Source organism: Acinonyx jubatus, chromosome B3, assembly GCF_027475565.1.
Source record: "Acinonyx jubatus isolate Ajub_Pintada_27869175 chromosome B3, VMU_Ajub_asm_v1.0, whole genome shotgun sequence".
In the NCBI taxonomy this organism is placed as follows: Eukaryota; Metazoa; Chordata; class Mammalia; order Carnivora; family Felidae; genus Acinonyx; species Acinonyx jubatus.
Window position 1 is genome coordinate 110,736,773 of NC_069386.1, and position 21,733 is coordinate 110,758,505.

Here is a 21,733-nt window from a genome sequence, read left to right on the forward strand (position 1 = left end):
AAGTCAAGTCAGAAATGTAAAATGAGGTATTTATGCTACCCTGAGCTAAGGAATGGGATAAGGGCTTGGGCTTCAAAAGGAAGGAAGGCAATTCACGGGGCAGTAAGAAGAAAAAGAGCAGATGTTTGGTGATTAGATGTTTGTCCTGCCATAGATATAGGTCACTCAGATAAAATTTATGTAATGTAAAAACTCTCATTCTGAGAAAGACCCCCAATTTAAATTCTAGGTAGTTACGGGAGAGGCAGAAGTTTCGCTTAAGCCCACTGCATCTTGATTGCCTTCAGCTCAAAATAGTCCATGTCTAAGTGGCACACTTTGAGGATATTTATTCTAAGGATATTTGAACTCCTTCAATAAGCTGTCTATATACTAGGTATGTGTGTATATATGCATGTGTGTGTGTGTCTATGTATATGTATACATAGACACACACACACATATATGATCATTTTCCTGTTTATTTTGCTGAGACAATAAATAAACTGGACAAAAGTAGGAGCTAAATCTCAAAAACTGCTCTTACGGACCCCAACCAAACCATAATACCATAGATCTATACTAGGAATATATAGGAAATCAAAAGGAACAAAACAGGAATGCAAAAGTAACAAAAAGAACTAACACTGAACCAAAACACCCCCCTGGCATGATTAATAACATTATTCTGTTCCAAATGAAGCCCAATGTGATTTGGACATGAGTATTGATGATTGTTAAGCATAGAAGTTTTTTATAACTCAGCTTTCTTTAGTTTGCCCATGTGATACATTTTTTTAATAAACTTTGAAAATGCTTCAACACTTTTAATTAATTATAAATCCACTGTCTGAAGAATACTAACAAGTATAGTAGCTATCACAGATTAATAACAATATGGTATCACAAGAGCTTTTATGCAGAAATTTATAGTAAAACTTCAATCAAAAAAGTATTCTCTTTTATCGGAGATAACTTCATTGATTTTTATGAAATATCAAATTATTTTCAAAAGGCATTTTTATATACCACTTAGCTGGAACCCTAAGTCTAAACACATACCATGTCTCTTTTCATTACCAATCCTTGGCCTTTCTGACAAATTACAACACTCTTCTTTGGTCAGTTCCAGACTAAGAAGGATTGACGAGAATAGTTCCAGTAGCTGACTTTTGATAGTTGGTATCATAATCATCATAGTCATTATCATTCTCACCTCTATTATTATCATCAGAGATAACATATTTATCCTTTATTAAATGTCAGGTATAGATCAAATGTTCTACCTGCATTAGTTTGTTTATTTAATTTTCAAAATAGTCCAATGAGGTGGAAACTCAATAAAGCACAAGCCTTTGCATACTACTAGCTTTTCCCTCAATCTGGGCAGTTCTTCTCTTTGATCTTCCTCTGGGTATCTCAGATCTTAACTCAAATGACACCTATTCAGAGAAATCTTTCTTGTCCACTCTATCTAAAATAGCTTTACCCACAGGGCCCCTGGATGGCTCAGTTGGTTAAGCGTCCAACTCTTGATTTCGGCTCAGGTCATGATCTCATGTACATGAGACCAAGCCCCATATCAGTCTCTGTACTGATAGTGCAGAGTCTGCTTGGGATTTTTCTCTCTCCTTCTCTCTCTGCCCCTTCCCCATTTTCTCTCTCTCATTCTTTCTCAAAACTAAATAAGTTTTCAAAAAATAAAATAAAACAGTTTTACCCTGTCAATCCCTTTACTATCTTTTATTTTCTTCATAAGCATTTATTGCTAGCTGAAACTGTCTTACTCATTTACATATTAAACAGTTTAAGTGTTTATTATCTGTCTACTCCTATTAGAATATAAGTTCCATGGTACCAAGGTCCCTGTCAATCTTATTGATGTTTTACCCCACACCTAGATCTAAGCCTGGCATTGGGTAGGTGCTCAAGAAGTATTCTTTCAGTAAATGAATGTTATCATTATCCTGATTTTTGTAACATGTGAAAACCAATGCTTAAACAGTTGAGTAATTTATCCAAGGTCTGTAGTTAGCACAATTTTATATTTTTTGTCTACTTAAAGAAGGATTCATTGCATATGCAAGTCTCTAACTTTAGCAGATCAAATTAGCACATGTTCCTGGACCTACAGCTATCAAGCTTAATTTGAAATAAAGATTGGCACACATCTAAAATAATCTTGCCTATCCTCTTCATCCTGAGAATGAGTTAAATAAATGTGAACTTACACTAGTATGAGGGAGTAGAACCAGGAATGTATATAGAGCAAATGCAAATTTGCAAGGTAATTAAAGTGAGCTGGAATACCTCAAAATACTGATAAACCTAAATTTAACAATGTTCTAAGAATATCCCTTTTTCTTCAAAAATTTTGACACATGGCTATTTAGCTTTTTCTATTTAAAAAAGTCTAAAAGGAAACTTCAATCAGAAAATACAATGCTTAATTACATAGTAATTCATGGCCAATATATTTACATTGAATTTCTTTTATTTTAATGGGTTGTTTTCTTTCCCTCGAGAATTTTTCATGATTGAATCTTGACCAAATAAAGTTCGTTTTCAAGCTGAGTTTTCACTAAACGGATAAAAAAGAAACTACAAAAAATTTTTGTGTATTAAGCCTTGGAAATTATATTTTAAATCAGACGCTTAAAAGATATAATGTATATCTCATGTAAATTTATTCCATTTTTAATACGGTAAACCACTATTTTAATATTATAGTCAAGACAAAATCTACAGTCCATTTGAAAGTGACTACAGAAGGTATTTCATACAATCTTAAAAACCAAAGGTATACACTAGGGAACAAACTCAAAAATAAGCTACAATTCAGTTAATAGACAAATTCTATTAATAGGTACTCCCAAGCCATAAATTTCTCAGGTAAAATTGTGAAAGACTTTGAAATAGACAAGACTTATTTTTGGCTGTCTTGTCTAGGGTACCCTTCTGGATCGTCTTCTCCCTTCTTTGAGCTATTGTACAACACTAAATTGTAATATGTAAATAGTCATGGAAGTTATTCTAATCCATAGGAATAAACATCGTGTGTATTTGGAGATGCAAATGATTTTTGTTCAATTGATCTGAAAGTTCATGTCAACATTCCTGATGGCCCATGTGTGTGAGGTATTTTTAATTCTTTTTTGAACCAATGGGAACATTTTTCTGGTTCTCTTACTAACACTTAGATAGAAATCTTTGACATATGTTCATTTTATATTTGTATGAGAGTCATGAGTTTACCTTTTTTTTAAAAAGATTAACTTCTAACACAGTTATCCCTTCTTTATAAGCTAAATATTTAATTTTAATGGCAATGGATTTTCTGCTTTTCCATTTGATTTAGCCCAGACATCCAAAACTTGAGAATTCAGAGAAAATGCAAAGGGCATGTGTAATGGAAGCAAGAGTCTAATAATATCAAACTACATCTGTAAACTGTTTATTACTTGGTTAGGTCATAACAGACTTGATTAACATAGTATATACCACACATGGTTACAGTATAAGGCTTTAGAAAATTTAGTTCTTATCTCCAGTCCTCAAAGGAACATCCTAAACATTTTCTAACCCACTGCTGTTTTACTAATATAGTATAGAAATGTCTTTGCCTTTGTATATCTTCCATGTGCCTTATGTGTACTAGTTAAACATTTAGAAAAATAAAAACTGCAGTACAACAGCCTTTGAGAAAGGAAAACTATGTAGCCAATTCTTATATGGTGTATTATACTCAGTAGAAGCAGGAGTAGTTGTCGTTTTTAATGAATAAGTAAATGATATGACATAACATTTAAGAATGTGTTAGGGGAAGAAAATAATTTTCCATCTACCTTTCTGAGTCCTTGGCTAAGACCTTTTGTAACAAAAGACAGATTAACAAGAGATAAACAAAAAGAAGTTTATTAAAATGTATACCTCATATATATCTGAGAGTGACTCCCCAAGATAGCCTAAACCACCAACTTAAATACCATCTTTAGCCAAAGACAAAATTAAGTGGAGGCAGAGAGGCCAGTTATGGGGAGGTTACCAGAAAAAAACACAGTAAATAAGAGTAAGGTTTATTAAACAGATTTGTATCTATGTCGTTTCCATTGATAATATTCTCTTCAGGTACAGAGAGGGAGACAATCTTATATATTTCTTTTATAAATATGAATTTCCTTTACCAAAGGGTAACTTCCACTTTCTTTTCAGAACTTCTTGTGTCTAGTGTTTCTCAAAATAATCAGCTCAAAAAATCTTTATACCAAAAAGGTACATTTTGGAGGGGCATATTCTGCTCCTCCTTATGTGCCACCCCAAAATATAGCATATTGATTATTTTGAGTTAAAGTAACTTAAGAAACAGCCAGTTCAAGAAGGATACTCTAACCCTCCTTTGTCCCCCTGAAAGCAGAAATAAATCTCCCATGTGAAAGGACCCTCCCTGTACTGGAAGTGTTGAAGGCATCCTTATCACCAGAAATAGGGAATTTAGCTCCGAGAAGGCTATATAAACAAACCTTGTTACTTCACTAATTTACTACCCTAACCCCAAACCCCTTTGTCCTGTCAATTCTTCACAGATTTATTCTTTCTCTATCTCAAAGGTACAAAAGCTGATTGTTTTGGTCACTTCTTTGAGCCTTATGTCTCTGGGGCTTCTGTATTTACAAAATTAAATTTGTTTTTATCCTGTTAATCTGTCTTATGCCAATTTAATTATTACACCTGCCAAAGAACCTAGAAAAGAAGAAGGGAAAACGTTTCCTTGCCTACAGCATATTCTGCTATCCTTAAATGAAAACCAAGGAGAATATTAAATCTAGTTAAAAACTCCGTATTCTTAAAACTCATGTTTAATGAAAGCCAATGTGACTTTCTTCCAGAAGTGCCAGAAAATGATAATAATTACAAATGCTTAATAATTCAGAGCTTTATATTATTAACTATATTCATCTTTTAGGCTCTAGGTCATAAACCCATAAAGTTCATGGTTTTTTTTTTTAAACTTTCTATTCAGATACTTGAATAGATCTTACTTGATCTTATTTTTGAGAGCAACTGTTGTTGCTCTTGTTAGCAAAAGAAATTAGCTAACATTCTGAATTACAGGTCCAGAGTATCATCCAAACAATAGTAACAACAAACAGTAATAACTAACACCTATATACCATTCACACTGAGCCAGATACTCTTCTACTCAAACACTTGACACATATTGTCTCACTTTCTTCATAAAAATCCTATGAGATAGGTATTGCTGTTATTTTATATATTAGAAAACAAAGACCTGAAAGAGATTGTAACTTACCTACTGTTATACAACTAATAATGGTAGAGCCAAGATTCAAATCCAGGCAGGCTGTCTCCAGAGTGCTACTCCCCAAACTGCCTTTCACCATACCAGTTTTCCTTCACTCCTGCATCCACCTGCCTATTCTGAGTGGTTCTTATTGCTACGAGAAATAGTCAAGAGCAAAAGACAATGAAAATTCAAGGTCTGATTAGGAATGCACTGATTGCCACTGGTAGGCTAGAAAGATAGGGTCATTTACTGGTGTACAGAGAAATGAATTTGGAAGTCAGGAAGGCTAAGTTTCATTACTACTTTACTGTTTGATCTAAAGCCAGTAACAACCCCTGCTTTGTCATCTCTAGAGTGAAGACAAGTTACACTATAAAGTAATTAATTATTCATCTAAAGATTGAGAAATGGTGTCAAGAATAATCTGAAATCCCTACCAGTCAAAAACTAGTTTATTCAGTTTAGTCTGAATATATATATTCAGATGATTAGATAGTATATATCCCTTATATTTATCTAAGTCAACGTCAAAATTCTCAGAACAAACATCAACTCAAAAATATTGTTGGTACCGAAGAGAGACCAGCCTGAGATTTACAATTTTCTTAAAATCATTGTGAGTGACTCAATTTAAAATTAAAGCTTTATTGATAATACATTAAGGATATTCACCATTGATATCTGAATTTGTATTCTGTTGAGTTATGGTGATAACCAGTTCTGTTCTTAGTTATGTTCTGCATATCATACTATTCTCTTTGAGAATAAGGAACTCACCAAGTTACCTATAAAGCAGCATAAATAGGCTTTTTATTTTAAGTGTTAATTATAATTCATTTCACCAACTGTGTAACCTGCTATAGTTCCAGCTTCTTTTAGAAGAAGTCAATACTGAGAAAGAAAAATTCTTCACATTTACCTAGAAATTAAGAAAGCTCAGTGGAATTTAAGATAATAATAATTCATGTAACAGTGGGGAAACAGTTACAAATAGTCCTCTGGAAAAGATTGTAAAATTGTATTGCTTACAGATACTGTGTGCCTGAAAAGGCTTATGTTATACATAGATAATAGCTTTGTTGCTCTTATCTGTGTTCACCACATGACTAAAAGTTCAAAAAATAATTAGTTGTGGATAAATACGTGTGTGTGTGTGTGTGTGTGTGTGTGTGTGTGTGTGTGGAAGTTCACGTTTTGTTAGGGATTTTTAAATGTGATGACTTTTAATGATTATTCCACGTAATTAAATATCTAAACCAATGGGAAAAGAGCAAGTGAAGCAGAAACTTTTTATAAGCCTGAGCTCATAACTTTTTGATAACCATATTTCTTTTTGTTTCTTAGATGGGCTATTAAATGGGCAATTGGTTAATTTCATTACTGATTTTATATAATTGTTTTCAAAAAAAGAAAAACTTCTTTTATATATGATTTGCCAAAGAGCAGCAGATGGATGTAGGAGAGATTTCTTAGAGCAACAAAATCCTAGAGATAAAAGGAAGCTTGGAAATTGTCTATTTCAAAATTTTTTAACCTTTTCTCTCCTATGGAGCCATTTGGAAATCTGGTAAAGCCTACAGACTTCTTTTCAGAAAGTACTTTTAAATATATAAAATAAAATATGTACAATTACAAAGACTAATTAAATTAAAATCATAGAAATATCTGTAAAAAACAAATTGTGCAATAATACTGCCTCTTTCAAAATGCACTAAATAACAAAATCTAGCAGCAAGTCATTACACTACTGTAATTTGAAATCTTGGTCAATATGAACAATATTTTAAGACATCCATAATAATTTGAAGTAATAGATCCTGCTAATATTACTGTGGTTTGTCTCCTAAGCTCATAATGGAAGAAATTAATAAAATTTAATTAGGTTGGTGAATATAAAAATTTTAATTTTTTTCTCCATCCCAGTAAATGAACTCCTTACTTTTATCCACAGGTTCTCTCAAGGGCTCCTATCATCCTCAGTTGAAACCCCTGGAAACATTCTCATTTTGCAGATGAGGGAACTAAGTCCCATAGAATTAAGGTAGCTTGAGTAAAATCATACAGCACAGCATTAGATTAATCCTTGCAAAGGTAACTTCAGACTTTAACTCAGCGTTTTTCTGAAATTTTAGTCTAGAAATTGGCAATTATAGTCTGTCATTTGTCACTGACTCATGGCATGATATGGAGCAAATTCTTTATTGTCATTGTATCTCAGATTCTACCTAAGTAAATGTAAGTGACTTGAAATCTACATAAGGATAATAATGATGACTTAGACTTGTATTGTTCTTTCTCATTTATAATAGTTTTCACTTTCACAAACAATATCCTACTTAATTTTCCCCATTTTATGGATAAGAAAATTAAAACTCCAAGATGTTAAATGTCATGTCTGAGGTCACACAGCTAAGAAAAGAAAAAACCAACATCAGAAACCATACCACTAGACTCCAGAGTATCATGCTGCCTTTCATGTCATAAAGCAAAACTCTGAGTTCCTCAGTTGAATATGTGTTGTGGTAATATAAATCTAATTAAATACAAATGAATTGTCATTAGGTTCAGATAAGCCAAATACTTGTACCCTAATTTATCCAGATAAAGTGATGAATGAATGGAACTATGGAAAGAGCTTTTCTAAACCAATTCTCCATTTTTGATACAAGAATTGAGATGGTAAAGAAATAGAATTTTAAAAGTCTGAGATTGTAGAGTTGTTGGCTTAATGTTGTTTAAATCAAACCTTTCTTTCCTTCTGTTTCTGGGTAGGCTGAAGAGGCAAGTAATCTAAGTACATGCCAATGAGGTCCTTTTTTCTGTCCTCTTAAGTTTTATTTTTATGAGTAAATGGTATTCAAAGAAGTTTGTTCTTTCAGAGGCAAACTGCTCTTAAATAAGTTAAGTAGGGTAGAAAAGTCAAAGTCAAAGAGCCAAACTACATCAAACATCTGTATCATCGCTGTCATTCTAGTGACCTCACCATATGAGATATAGAATGCCCTTTTCTCTTAGAAAATAAGGAGTCTGCTTAACCTGACCTAAAATTTTTGGTGTAGAATAACCGTTATTGGACTCCAAATGTCACTGTTTGATTAACCTTAAATAATATTAATAATGTGTTTTCCAAATTCTGAAGATCATTCTGTAGGGAACTCAGATATGTATTAGCTATAATCCACATGCTTTTTTATATTACATTTCTTAATATGAGCCCACCCAGCTAAGTAAAAATCATTCTTAAGATAGTACAGGAGTGACTGTGATCATACTTGTACTATAAAAAATAAATTTTAATGTGCTGAATTTGAAAAAAAAACTATGATTACTACAAAATAAACATTAAGAATTAGCAAATGTTTACTCTGTACAGAGCACTATATTTGACATAGTAGGGAATATAAAGAGAATTAAAGCCATATCCTTTCCCTCCAAGAACCTGTAGTACATTTGGGGACCCACATCAATAATTGGAATATAAATAACTATGGTAACTCATAAGTTCAGATAAGAGGCTTTAAGAATTTAGGTAAACCTAAAACTAGAATCTGGTGATTGATGGTTGTGCAACCATGGGGATTTATTACAATTCATCAAACTATATACATAAGATGGGTGAATTTTATGGTAGGTAAATTGTATTTCAATAAAGAAATTAAAAGAGTTTAGGGTGGGACACTTAGCTGGCTCAATAGGTAGAGCATATGACTCTTGATCTCTGGGTCTTGAGCTCAAACCCCACATTGGATGTGGAGCCTACTTAAAAATAAATAAATAAAAATTTGAAAATAAAGAACTTAGGGAAAGAAGAAATAACTTCTGATTAAGGAACTTTTGGAATAGTTTTTGCAGCTGGCACATTTTAAGCTAGATCTTAAAGGACAAGTAGTATTTGGATCAGAAAATAAGCAAAAGGTATTCCAGACAGAATAAATAGCTCATTTAGTCTAAAAGCTCAAGAGTACAAGAAGTATTCTAGAGGAGCTAGTTCAGACTTTCCTGCAAGCCTTAGATTTTATATATTCTTTATAAAAGTTTTATATATAACGTATATATATAAAACTTGCTTTCCTACCAATATGTATGGCCATATGGCTATGACATTTCCAAAGTTTTGGTCAATCTCTCTTGGAAAGCGTATAACTGTACATGGGTTTTATTTCTTTTGGGGGTTCAGAAAGAAGACTTTGCCTCCACTTTAGCTAATGATCAAGTTACAATGAGGAGGATATAATTATAATTATTTTACAACTGTCAGTTCCTCCACTGATCGTAACATCATAACTGACATTTGTTTCTATCTTTATAGCTTAAAATCCTTGATACATGTCTTATTTCCTTTGAGCCGTTTAACAATCTTTATTTCCCCTGTAAGGAAATGGAGATTCAAGGAGGGCCTAGAGCCTAAAATAATAAAGACATGCTAAAGGGAAGGCCAGGATATTCTGGCTTGCTAAGAATAGATGAGGGAGAGGAAATGGTAATATAAGTAAATAATCTTTGCATTATTAAAAATCTAACTAAATTTCATGTCACATATGAATAAAAAAATAGATGAAGTTAACTACTATTATCAATAATAGGAAAGCAAAGTTGAAGTTTTTTCTAAGGAGCTGATATACCCTATTGACAGGAACAACCCATGTTAAAATAAGTTTTGACAGTAGAGAAGAGTACATAGGAAATTTAGTAACCGTTTCTAAATAGGTAGTCTTTGTTGTGGTTTGTCTTTTAAAATGTAAGAAGACTAAAATTTAAATTATCTTTCTATACCATTGCCATAGTTTCTCAAATTACATAAGTAAGCAGATATACAGAAGCTTAATTTCTAATTTAAAATGTGACTGCTGACCAGTAAAATGATGCTAAAAATAGAAAGATAGGGCTTTATTAATGTCCATCAAAGACAACTTCTTTAGTTCTCGACTTTGACCCCATATGACCAACCACTCAGAATTTTTCAGTATGAACCATATTGTATAGATTTATTCCTAATATTTGCAAGGAGAAAGAATACATATTAGCCTGGTGAGCAGCAAAATTGAGGCAGTTTTTATGTAACCCGAGTTGTGCTAACCTGCAATCAAATGTAATCTCCATTTTAATATTTATACATCTTTATATTGTTATGAATCTATTCTTAACATGGGCTTTATTTTATTTGTTTCTCTCCTCCCTCACTTCTGTGAAATGCAGAAGGGAAAGGATGTTTGTTATTCACACATTGTACCCCACTAACTGGTGTTACACATCTGGCTTCCACTGGAGAGCCCCTGACATCGCAGGGAACGGTGATCAAAATTCCACACACTAGCTTCAAGCTGGGGGCTCATAGCTACTGCAGCATTGAAGGGGGTCTTTTCCTGGCTTCTTTAAAATAAGCATGGTGATGGGATGGTTTAAGGGAAGAACAACTCTCAAATCACATGACCACTGCTGTGCTTCCGTGTGTCCTGCTTTCTTCATAACAGCTTGGCACTACATTTTTTCCCTGTATCTTAATGGTTTTGTGTGTGTACGAGTGGGATGGGGTGGGGAGACTTGTCAGTGGATGGTTATACATTATGCATGCATCTTTCAGTGTTAGAGTGATGTGCCTTCCCTTATGTGTCACAGATTATAGTCTCACAGATTAAATATTCTGTGTTCCTGAGAGATTGGACTGTCTCTCTTATTGGTGTGAGATTCATGTGTTTTGATGTTTACCCCCTCAATTGTTCTTCATGCTGCATTAAACATAAGTTGAAATGTTCTCCCATAAGAGTTAGCTTTTCATGTTGGGCTGAAAAAGTCTTCATTTCTGTGTAGCAATTCATGTTATTATAACCTATGGCTTTCAATTGTACCTCCCATAATGAAGAGCTGACTTTAAACACTGTGCTATTCTTGTTATGACCTAAGCATAAGGTAAGTCACTTCTCTAACTGTATTTAAAGATTGTGGTTGTTTGTTAAAATTTTCTCAGCTTTGTTTAAAGCATTTTCACTTTTTTTCTTTACCATTATTACATGCTCTCCCCCCTTTTGTTTTCTGTTTCATGGCTTAAGATTTCTTACTGTACAATGTGATCTTCAGCAAAAATTATATTATACATGTAACACATGTTGAAATGAATTAAATGAATTATTTGATGTCTGAAAGCAGTCTTGATTAGTAAATGAATACCTATGTTTTCAGTAAGTCTCTTGTGTTTTTCTTTTCCTCCATTGACTGTAATATAATAAATGCTGTTTCTAGACATTATTTTAGTTTAATTCCAGTTCAAAGGGGGTTAATTTTCAACACCATAAAGTTAGATGTTAATTGTAATAAAATAACATAATCCAATAAAATAAAGTAATAGATAATCGAACACCATACCTTTCATTTTTAATCCCCAATAAATTTGGTATTAGGTCAAAATGTCAATTTTATTTTGTTTTTCAGACTTCCCTTTGTTTTTTGTTTTTTGTTTTTCCATTGACTAAAAAGCCACTGTAAGATTTAAAAAAAAAAAAAGTGAACTGTAAAACTTGGGACAAACCTGTGCTACCTTCTTTCTAATCCATATATATGAGAATAAGAACAGTAATTGTTTCTTGATTTTATTTTTTCAAGCAAATCCCATTACACTGTGAGTTAGGTAAAAATCTTCATATTGGGATTTTATAAAATTAGGTAAATATTGTAAAGGTGACCAGTTTCATGGTATAAGAAAGAGGGGCATCACTTTTGCATATATATTTTTAATATCTTAAAATTATTTTTCTCATTTTTTAATATATACTCAAGATCACCAAAGTAAAGAAGTTCATGTAATCATTGATTTTAAGTGATTTTCCTCAAATCTAGGTCAAATAGCCAGTGTAATGTAAATGAGAAAACATTGGTTACACTGCTGTTGGCAATTTGTGAACCAAAATGAATACTCATATTCCAGAAACTGAATTATTTTTTATCACCCAAATTTCTGCAAAATATATAGTTACGAACTCAGGTGCCACAAAACAAGACTTTGGGTTTCATTATTAAATTCATGCTATGAACATTTTTTTAAATTTTTTAGCCACCTAAAGTAGGAAGAGGGTTTTTTGTTGTTGTTGCTGTTTTGGTTTGGTTCAGCTTTTTGGTAAAGCTAGCTAGTTTTTCACCACCATTTCCATTTAGACATTATCTAAATCTGTTGAAACATTTGATGAGACAATTTGAACTACTCATCTGAAATGCTCTGTTCATTATAAATCTCTTGTTTCTATCCACACACTAGCTCCACTCTAAATTGGAAGGGCTTAAAGATGAACTCTGGAGGAATAGAGGCTACGACTTAAGAGTAACTATTACTGATCAAAGGAGCTGCTTTCCATTCGCAAACATTGCTTTGCGCTATGGGTTTGGGCTCCTTCTGTTTCTACATCTTGTTGAAGACTTTCTTGACTTCCATTTGACTTCCTTGAACTCTGTTTTTGTCTTTCAGCATTATCCCCTTTTTTTTCCTTCTGTCTCCCAGATTTTTCTCTCACTCTATTAGCTTTCTCTTGTGTTCCCTGAACTGCTTTTAAAAATGTAGTTTAACTCTTTATTAAGCTTGTCTATTAATTTGTCTATTAGTGTTTGTTTCTTTTCTCCTTTAAGGCTGTAGTGGTATAGTTACACCTATTTTCATTCCATGGTGTACAAACTTGCTTGTTTATTTTGCAGCAAGTTCATTAGAGATTCTTACTCTCTTAGTATGAATTTTCAATAAGAAATAGCAGAACATTTTGCATTCACATATTGGCTCCTTCTATAAACCCATACTTTCTTTTCTCTTGTCTAGACTTATTTCCCCAGACCTCTCTTTCTTCTTTTTCTTCTTCTCACTCTCATGTCTTTCTCCCTGTATTTTTGTTTTAAGTAGTCATTAAATATTTTCCTTTCCCATTTGGTCCATAATTGTTTTTCAATAGAACTTCTGAGTAAAAGAATGTAAGAATATTATCTCCCAGATTAGCTTCTTCATTCTAGTGTAGCTTATAACTAACTAAACAATCTGGGCCAAAAGGGAATAACTTTAACATCTGGAATTATTTTTCCCTTTTTTCCCCTTTTTTTGGTGTGTGTGTGTGTGTGTGTGTGTGTTTTTCTTGTGTGTATGTTTGTGATTTTTTTTATTGTTGTTGTTTCTTTAAACATTAACAATTGTTCTTTTCAGGGAAGGACCACCATAACCCACCCTAAGTTGCAACATTTCTTTCATAAGTTGTTTCATTACAATAGTAGATTGTGTTAAGCAATAGAAATTAATTTGTTGTATATATATACATTTGGGGCAAGCTGCTGGGGAGTGGGAAAAAAGAGGTGTGCAGTTTAAATACAGTTTCCTCAGATATTAACAAACATGTATGCCATCCAATGTGGCTTTTGAATTCAACACTTTTGTAACATTTAAAAGAATGTTCTGCTTGGACATCAACTTTTTGCATCAAATAATAAGGGTTTCTGATTGATAAACTTTATTCACACCTAAGAACTGGTAAATAAATGAGTTCAGTTTTATTGATTCCCAACAAAGGCATCTTTCATAGCCAATATTATAACCAATTATTATAATCAGTAAGTAACAAAAGTCATTGGAATCACACATTAATATTATATATGAGGATTTCTCTGTTTTCCCCTTATCAATGTGTACAACTAAAATTACTACAATGGAATATTTTATTACAACTTTATTACCTGGATTGCATTATTAGTCTAGTCAAGAGTTATCACAGTGCCTTAAGATTAGGGGTCTGTATTCACACCTGAATATGTTGTAACATTTTTTTCCATATACTAATTTCAGTACACATCAATAAAAAATTGCCTTTGGTTTTGCCTCTGTGCCATTTATAATGTTGTACCCCTAGTTTTTTTCAGAAGTCTGTTCTTTCTTTACAGTAAGAAAAAGACAAAAAATAGGAAACAAATGTAATATATTTTTACTACTATGTTTTGATATCTGAGATATATTGAGCCTTTGCTCCTAAACCTCAGGAGCTTGCCCATTAAGTATGCATACATATCTGGCTATCTGTGTTTTGAGCCCTAAATTACTGAGTTTATGCTCTCTTTGCAGGTCCAGTCCAGGTGCAGCAGCAAGGAGAACATTCTCAGAGCCAGTAAGTATGCCATCATTTCAGATGGACTATAAGACTGTGGTTCAACAGGAAGGAAAGCTTAAAAATATTTTGGTGAAAGAATGAAAAAGAGCATTTTGGGTCAGTTTATATAAATGTTAGGGTTTTTACCTCTTAAGAATATTATCAATATGTTAATGAATATTGCCTTCATTCCAGTTATTTCTGGAAGCCTACACCAGAATTTTGATAGCACTTATAACTAAGATTGTAATGAGTTCCTCAATGATTCTGTGATTAGAACCCTCTTTAACTGCCCCACTGCCAAAAATCATTTGAAAACAGACTAACTGAAAATAATAATATAAATCCACTGTAAGCATCTAACTTTAAAAAAAAAAAACAAGTGACTCTTAAGAGGAGTTGTAATCATCTTGTAAATACAAATTCATTCCTGAAATATCCTATTTTCACAAGCAGCATGTTTTCAAACATAGTGCCATGAAACAAGGATGAAGAAACCTTAATTTTATTTTTTTTGTTTGATCACTAATAACATTAACTTGGAAGTCCTTTAACTTTGTGTATTATTCATGTTTCTATCTTATAAAAAGGAATTGTAAATAGCTTTTCCTTACCTGTATCCTTGAAATGATATTACATGGGAGGTTGTGCCTTAAAAGTTTGGGGATCCTAAGAGAAAAGTACTATATAAATGCTAATAATTTAATACTGTTCTCTGTCACTTAAAATTAATGACATCATCCTATCTTCTCCCTGATCTTTATCAAGAAATGAAGTTCACGTGGGCCATACGTAACTAAATGGGTCTCTTGCATACCTACACCACTGGGAATTTTAGTAAACAGGATGATTTTCCAGTAGAATATCTGTATTTTTTTTTAACTGTTACAAAAGTAATTGGAGAACTTCAAATAGATACAAATGCATGTTTTGTTTTATTTTCTTTAGTGTAAATTTTTCCCATTTCTGTGTTGTGAATCTGTTATGTTAGCTTGAAACCCTTGAGTTGGTAAGCAAGCACACTGCAATTACTTGCCCAGGACTTTTATATTAAAGTTGTATAAAAATAAATTGAAGCAAACAGATTTTACTGGTATACCATTGTAAGTTTCCACAACATTTGACAGACAAGTGACTTGAGGGAGGTTCTTCAATATAAGAAATGTAACATTCTGTAATCCCTTGCTAAGACCTAAGGTTGAGAGAAATCTGAGTCAGGGGAGTGATGATATAATGTTCACTAAAATAAAACTGTGCAGATAAATGAGCTTTTAAAATGACATTTATGATGATTACTGTATGATTTCTATTTATTGTTGATCCCAAGATGATGATGGATCATTGATAGTGATTATGATGGTTAGGAACAAAAATAATTTCTTACTGACAACAGATTTCTTTGAATCTTCTTACACCTTTATCATGGATTTTTGTGTTGTTAGAACGTCTTTCATTTCAGTTATGTTCTTACTGGCTTATAGACTATTAATCACTTTGGATGGACGTCACAGTGGTCCAGGTTTTCCTGATCATGTTTTCTTAGGATGTCATAGTCATGTACATGGTCCATATAGCCATTTAGATCCATATAGAGAGCCCATCCAACATTGTAACCTATCTATAAGTTTAAGGTCTTTCCTTTCAACACCACTTTGGTAACTCGTAGTCACGCTCATAGCCACACCCAAGGCTCTTTCATCACCATGAGCTGTTCTACCTCTGAACTTTTTTTTTAATTTTTTTAAATTTTTTAACGTTTATTCATTTTTTGATAGAGAAAGACAGAGTGTGAGTGGGGGAGGGGCAGAGAGAGAGGAAGACACAAAATCCGAAGCAGGCTCCAGGCTCTGAACTGACAGCACAGAGCCCGACACAGCACTCAAACCCACGGACCATGAGATCATGACCTGAGCTGAAGTCAGACACTTAACCGACTGAGCCACCCAGGCACCCCCTCTACCTCTGAACTTCTTAACTTCAATATCTAATTGCTTATTTAGTCTGCTTTAATCACCCTTAGTTTCATCCTTTGCCTTGTACTACTATATTGCAGTCATATAGACCTAATTAGCAGTTCCTCATTCTCCCACTGCTGTGTTCTGCCTCTATTCTTTTAGGAGTACTCTTTCCCCCACTGCATAAAGTATCCATTCCTCTTGTTTTCCTAGGAAATATTTTTTTTAGATTTATTTATTTATTTTGAGAGGGGAGCACAAGAAAGGGAGGGGCAGAGAGCTAGGATGAGTGAGAATCCCAAGGGAGAATCCCCAGCTAACAGCACAGAGCCTGATTACCAGCCCCACAGGGCTCAGTCCCACGAACTGCAAGATCATGACCCTAGCCAAAATCAAGAGTGAGACACTTAACCAACTGAGCCACCCAGGCGTCCCCTAGAAAACTCTTATTTATCCTTCAAGACTCCATTCAAGTGTGAGCTCCTCGGAGTTCTCTCTCAGCAAGGTAACTATCATCGGTTTTTCATTTATTTACTGAGTTGCCTATTCTCATGGAAAACATTTCCAAAATATAGTCAAGGTGAAGAAAACTATACAAGTATACCTCAGAGATATTACAGATTTGGTCCCAGACCACTTACAATAAAGTGAATATCGCAAAAAAGCAAGTCACATGTATTTTTTTGTTTCCCAGTGCATAAAAAGTTATGTTTACACTATACTGTAGTCTAGTAAATATGCAGTAGCCTTACATATTAAAAAAAAATGTATACACCTTAATTTAAAAATACCTTATTGCTTGGCTCAGTCGGTTGAGCGTCCGACTTCAGCTCAGGTCACGATCTCACGGTTCGTGAGTTCAAGCCCCGCGTCAGGCTCTGGGCTGATGGCTCAGAGCCTGGAGCCTGCTTCCGATTCTGTGTCTCCCTCTCTCTCTGCCCCTCCCCCATTCATGCTCTGTCTCTCTCTGTCTCAAAAATAAATAAACATTAAAAAAAAATTTTTTTAAATAAAATAAAAATACCTTATTGCTAATAAATGCTAACCATTCTCTGAAATTTCAGTGAGTTTTAATCACTGATCACAGATCACCATAACAAATATAATAATGATGAAAAAGTGTGAAATATTGAGAGAATTGCCAAAGTGTAACACAGAGACATGAAGTGAACAAATGTTGGAAAAATGGCACCAATAGACTTGCTTGATGCAGGGTTGCCATATACCTTCAACTTGTTAAAAACCAAAAACAAAATAAAACAAAACACAGTATCTGCAAAGCACCTTAATGTGAAATACAATAAAACAAGATATGCCTGTAATCAACTTCTTTGTTAGCATACATAGAAATTTGTCAAAACAAAACATCATCAACAGATCCTAGAAAAAAGAACGGAGTTATAACTTCACTTCTAAGATTAAAACTTGGAGTTTTTCTAGAATTATCCAAGGAGGAGTTAACGTTGGTAATGTTTTTCTAAGTAAGAACTTTCCTTTGGCGCCTCAAAAATGTCATCAAAACAACCTGTTGATAATAAACCTGAGTTTATTCTTCCTGTGGTCTTTTAAGGTTTGCAGCCTAATTCCACCTTGATGGGAGTGTCCACACACACACACAACACCAAGCACTTTTCAGACACCAGCAGGATGTCCAAGAATTCAACTCAATTCTGACACCATCTACCCAAAAATAGCATCATATTCCACAGGTTAAGGATTCAGTCCTACAAGACTGCTGTCCATATTCCACTTCAGATGCCATTTTCAAGCCCCAGGCTGTTACCTGTGCTTCTGACCAACTGGCTATAGATTGAAAGTTCCAGTGACCTCCTCCTTAGGTTTCATTAATTTTCTAGAGTGGCTTGCAGAACTCAGGGGAGCACTTACTTTCATTTATCAGTTTACTAAAAGATATGATAAAGGCTACAAATCAACAACCAGATAAAGAGAAACATAAGGCAACATCCAGAACAAAGGAGCTTCTGTCCTGGTGGAGCTTGGTGCCTGGCTCTGAGGCACATGGAAGCATGCTAGCTCCCCAGGTGTGGAAGCTCTCTGTAAAAGAAGGACCCAGAAGCTCTTCTTCTTGGGTTTTTATGACGACTTCATTACATAGTCATGATTGACCAATTCATTGGCCACTGGCTGATTCAACCTCAGAGGCTGGGGGAGTAGGACTGAAAGTTCCAACCCTTTTTTTTTTAATGTTTATTTATTTATTTTGGGAGGCAGAGCAGGGAAGGGCAGAGAGAGAGGAAAGAGAGAATTTCAGGCAGGCTCCGCACTGTCAGCACAGATCCTTATACAGGGCCCAAAATCACGAACCATGAAATCATGACCTGAGCCAAAATCAAGAGTCAAATGCTCAACCAAGTAAGCCACCCAGGTGCCACTGAAAGTTCCAGCCCTTTAATCACATGAAAAATCACTTGGTCCTCCTGGAAACGAGCCCCTGCCTTAGGATGGGGTCTAAAAGTCACCATGATTAATAATAAGATACTCATTTCATCCTAAGGCTCTGAGGTATTCTCAAGAACTGTGGATGAAGACCAACTATATCTGAGGAATATATTTTGGTCTTCTGAATGAACAAATATATATTTCTTATAAATTTTATATCACATACGATACGGGAGAATACCACTTCAACAAAATCATAGTCTCAACTAATACTTTCTCAGAAAGGGAAGGACAAACTCAGGATACCTAGGAGATTTTTTATTTAAAGCAGATCTTTTAATGTAGAGCTTGATTAAAATTAAATAAGGATTGTTATATAATCATCTCAGAATCATGGACATAGCAAGGCAAGGGATTCTGAGAGTCTTGGTATGTAAATTGTCTTTTGATAATTTCTGTTTTTTAAAGTTTATTTATTTATTTTGAGAGAGAGAGATAGAACAAGTGGGGGAAGAACAGAGAGGGAGAGAGAGAATGTCAAGCAGACTATTTAAGAAGTTCTAGAATGAGTAATGAAGTTACTTACAACTTCTGTCTTTTAGGGGAGATTTTTCTGGAATAGTGAAGTTATGTTAATAAACACAATGGAATAGTAATGTTATGCTAATAAAGACAGAAAGTTGTGTACTTATAGATGATTTCAAGTATCAAGGTTATCCTTGTGGTCAGTCTTCAGCCTGATGTCTGAGAGTGTCATCAGTCAGTCAATCCAGACCTTTACTAAGAAATCACAATAGTAGTCAACTGTCTAGAGAAGTTGTCTCAATCTTCATAGGTGTCAAGTTCTCTTGTGTTGACTGTTGTTGTTATTGGATGATCATTTATTGAGCCATCTGATGAGACAGCAATTGTATAGCAGCACTTAGGACTGGGGAGATCACATATCTGAACCCAGCTACACAAATGTGAGACTTATGATCAGAGTTTGTAGTCCTTTTTCTCAGCCAGGAGATAAAAAATTAAGCCACAACAACTATATACCCAACAAAGTAGATAACCTAAAATATATGAAAAAATTATTAGAAACAACCAGCCTTTGAATCATAAAATAGAAAATCTGAACAGACTGATTGCTAGTGAGGAGATTGAATCAGTAATCAAAAATCTCCCAATAAAGAAAAACCAGGGGGCACCTGGATGGCTTAGTCAGTTAAGTATCCGATTTTGGCTCAGGTCATGATCTCTGGTTTATGGGTTTGAGCCCCGTGTCGGGCTCTGTGCTGACAGCTCAGAGCCTGGAGCCTGCTTCAGATTCTGTGTCTTCCTCTCTCTCTGCCCTTCCCCAGCTTGGAGACTGCCTCCTCTCTCTCTCTCTCTCTCTCTCTCTCTCTCAAAAATAAATACTAAAAAAAATTTAAAAAAAAGGAATAACCAGGACCAGATGGCTTCCCTGGTGAATTTTACTAAACCTTTAAAGTAGAATTAACGCCAATCCTTCTCAAACTCGTACAAAAAATTTTAGAAAAGGGAACACTCCCAAACTCATTTTATAAGGCCAGCATCACTCTAATACCAAAGCCAGGCAAAGACAACACAACAAAAGAAAACTACAAGCCAATAGTCTTGATGAATATAGATTTAGAAATTCTCAATAAAATACTAACAAACTGAATTCAACAGCACATTAAAAGAATCATTCACAGGACTCCTGGGTGGCTGTCAGTTGAGCATCTTGGTTTCAGCTTGGGTCATGGTTTTATGGTTTGTGAGTTACAGCCCCAAGTCGGGCTCTGCTCTGGCAGTGTGGAACCTGCAGACTCTCTCTCCTTCTCTCTCTCCCCTTCCCCTACCTGCACTATCCTTCCCTCCCTCCCTCCTTCCCTCTCTCTCTCTCTTTCAATAAATTTAAAAAAAAAAATCATTCACTGTGATCAAGTGGGATATATCCCTGGAATGCAAGGATGATTCAATACACACAAATACATAAATGTGATGCATTAATAGAATGAAAGAAAAAACATAATCATCTAATAGACGCAGGAAAAGCATTTGACAAAATTCAACATCATTCATGATAACCTCAATATAATACATGACAGGCCCACAGCTAACATCATACTCAGTGGTAAAATGTTGAAAATTTTTCCTCTAAGATCAGGAGCAAGACAAGGGTACCCACTCTTTCCACCCTTATTCAACATAGTACTGGAAGTCCTAAAGAGAGCAATCAGGCAAAAGAAATAGAAGGCATCAGAATTAGAGAAGAAGAAGTAAAACTGTCTATATTTGCAGATGACATGATTTTATCCTTAGAAAATCCTAAAGACTCCACCAAAACCTGTTAGAACTAATCAATGAATTCAGTAAAGTTGTAAGATAAAAATTAACTTACAAAAATCAGTAGCATTTCTATACAATAACAATGAAATTATCTGAAAAATAAAGAAAGAAAATAATCCCATTTATACTAGCATCCAAAACAATAAAATACTTAGGATACATGGATAAAAGAAATTGAAGAAGATACAAATAAATAGAAAGCTATCCCGTGGTCATGGATTGGAAGAGCTAATATTATTAAAATGCCCATACTACCCATAGCAATCTGTTGATTCAGTGCAATCCCTATCAAGGTTCCAACAGCATTTTTTACACATAGAAAACAAAATATCCTAAAATTTATGTGGAACCACAAAAGACCCCAAGTAGCCAAATCTACCCTGAGAAAGAAGAACAAAGAGAGAGGCATCACTCCCTGATTCTAAGCTCTATTATAAAGGTATAGTAATCAAAATAGTGTGGTACTGTCATAAAAACATATACATAGACCAGTGAAACAGAAACAAGAGCCTAGAAATAAACCCATACATATATAGCCAACTAATTCTTGACAAGGGCGTCAAGAATAGTCAATGGAGGGGCGCCTGGGTGGCTCAGTAGGTTGAGCATCCGGCTTCACTCAGGTCACGATCTCACAGTTTGTGGGTTCGAGC

At 34.2% G+C, this 21,733-nt stretch overlaps 1 protein-coding gene across 17 annotated transcripts in view; it reads left to right on the top strand.

Moving 5' to 3' along the window:
- Window positions 1-21,733, top strand: part of GPHN (gephyrin) — a 618,401-nt gene that overhangs the window by 449,849 nt on the left and 146,819 nt on the right. For all 17 annotated transcript variants that reach the window (XM_027065952.2, XM_027065956.2, XM_053224579.1 and 14 more), the window contains one exon: window positions 14,361-14,403. In XM_027065952.2, coding sequence (XP_026921753.1) covers window positions 14,361-14,403 — 43 coding nt within the window. The remainder of the gene's footprint in view (window positions 1-14,360; window positions 14,404-21,733) is intronic.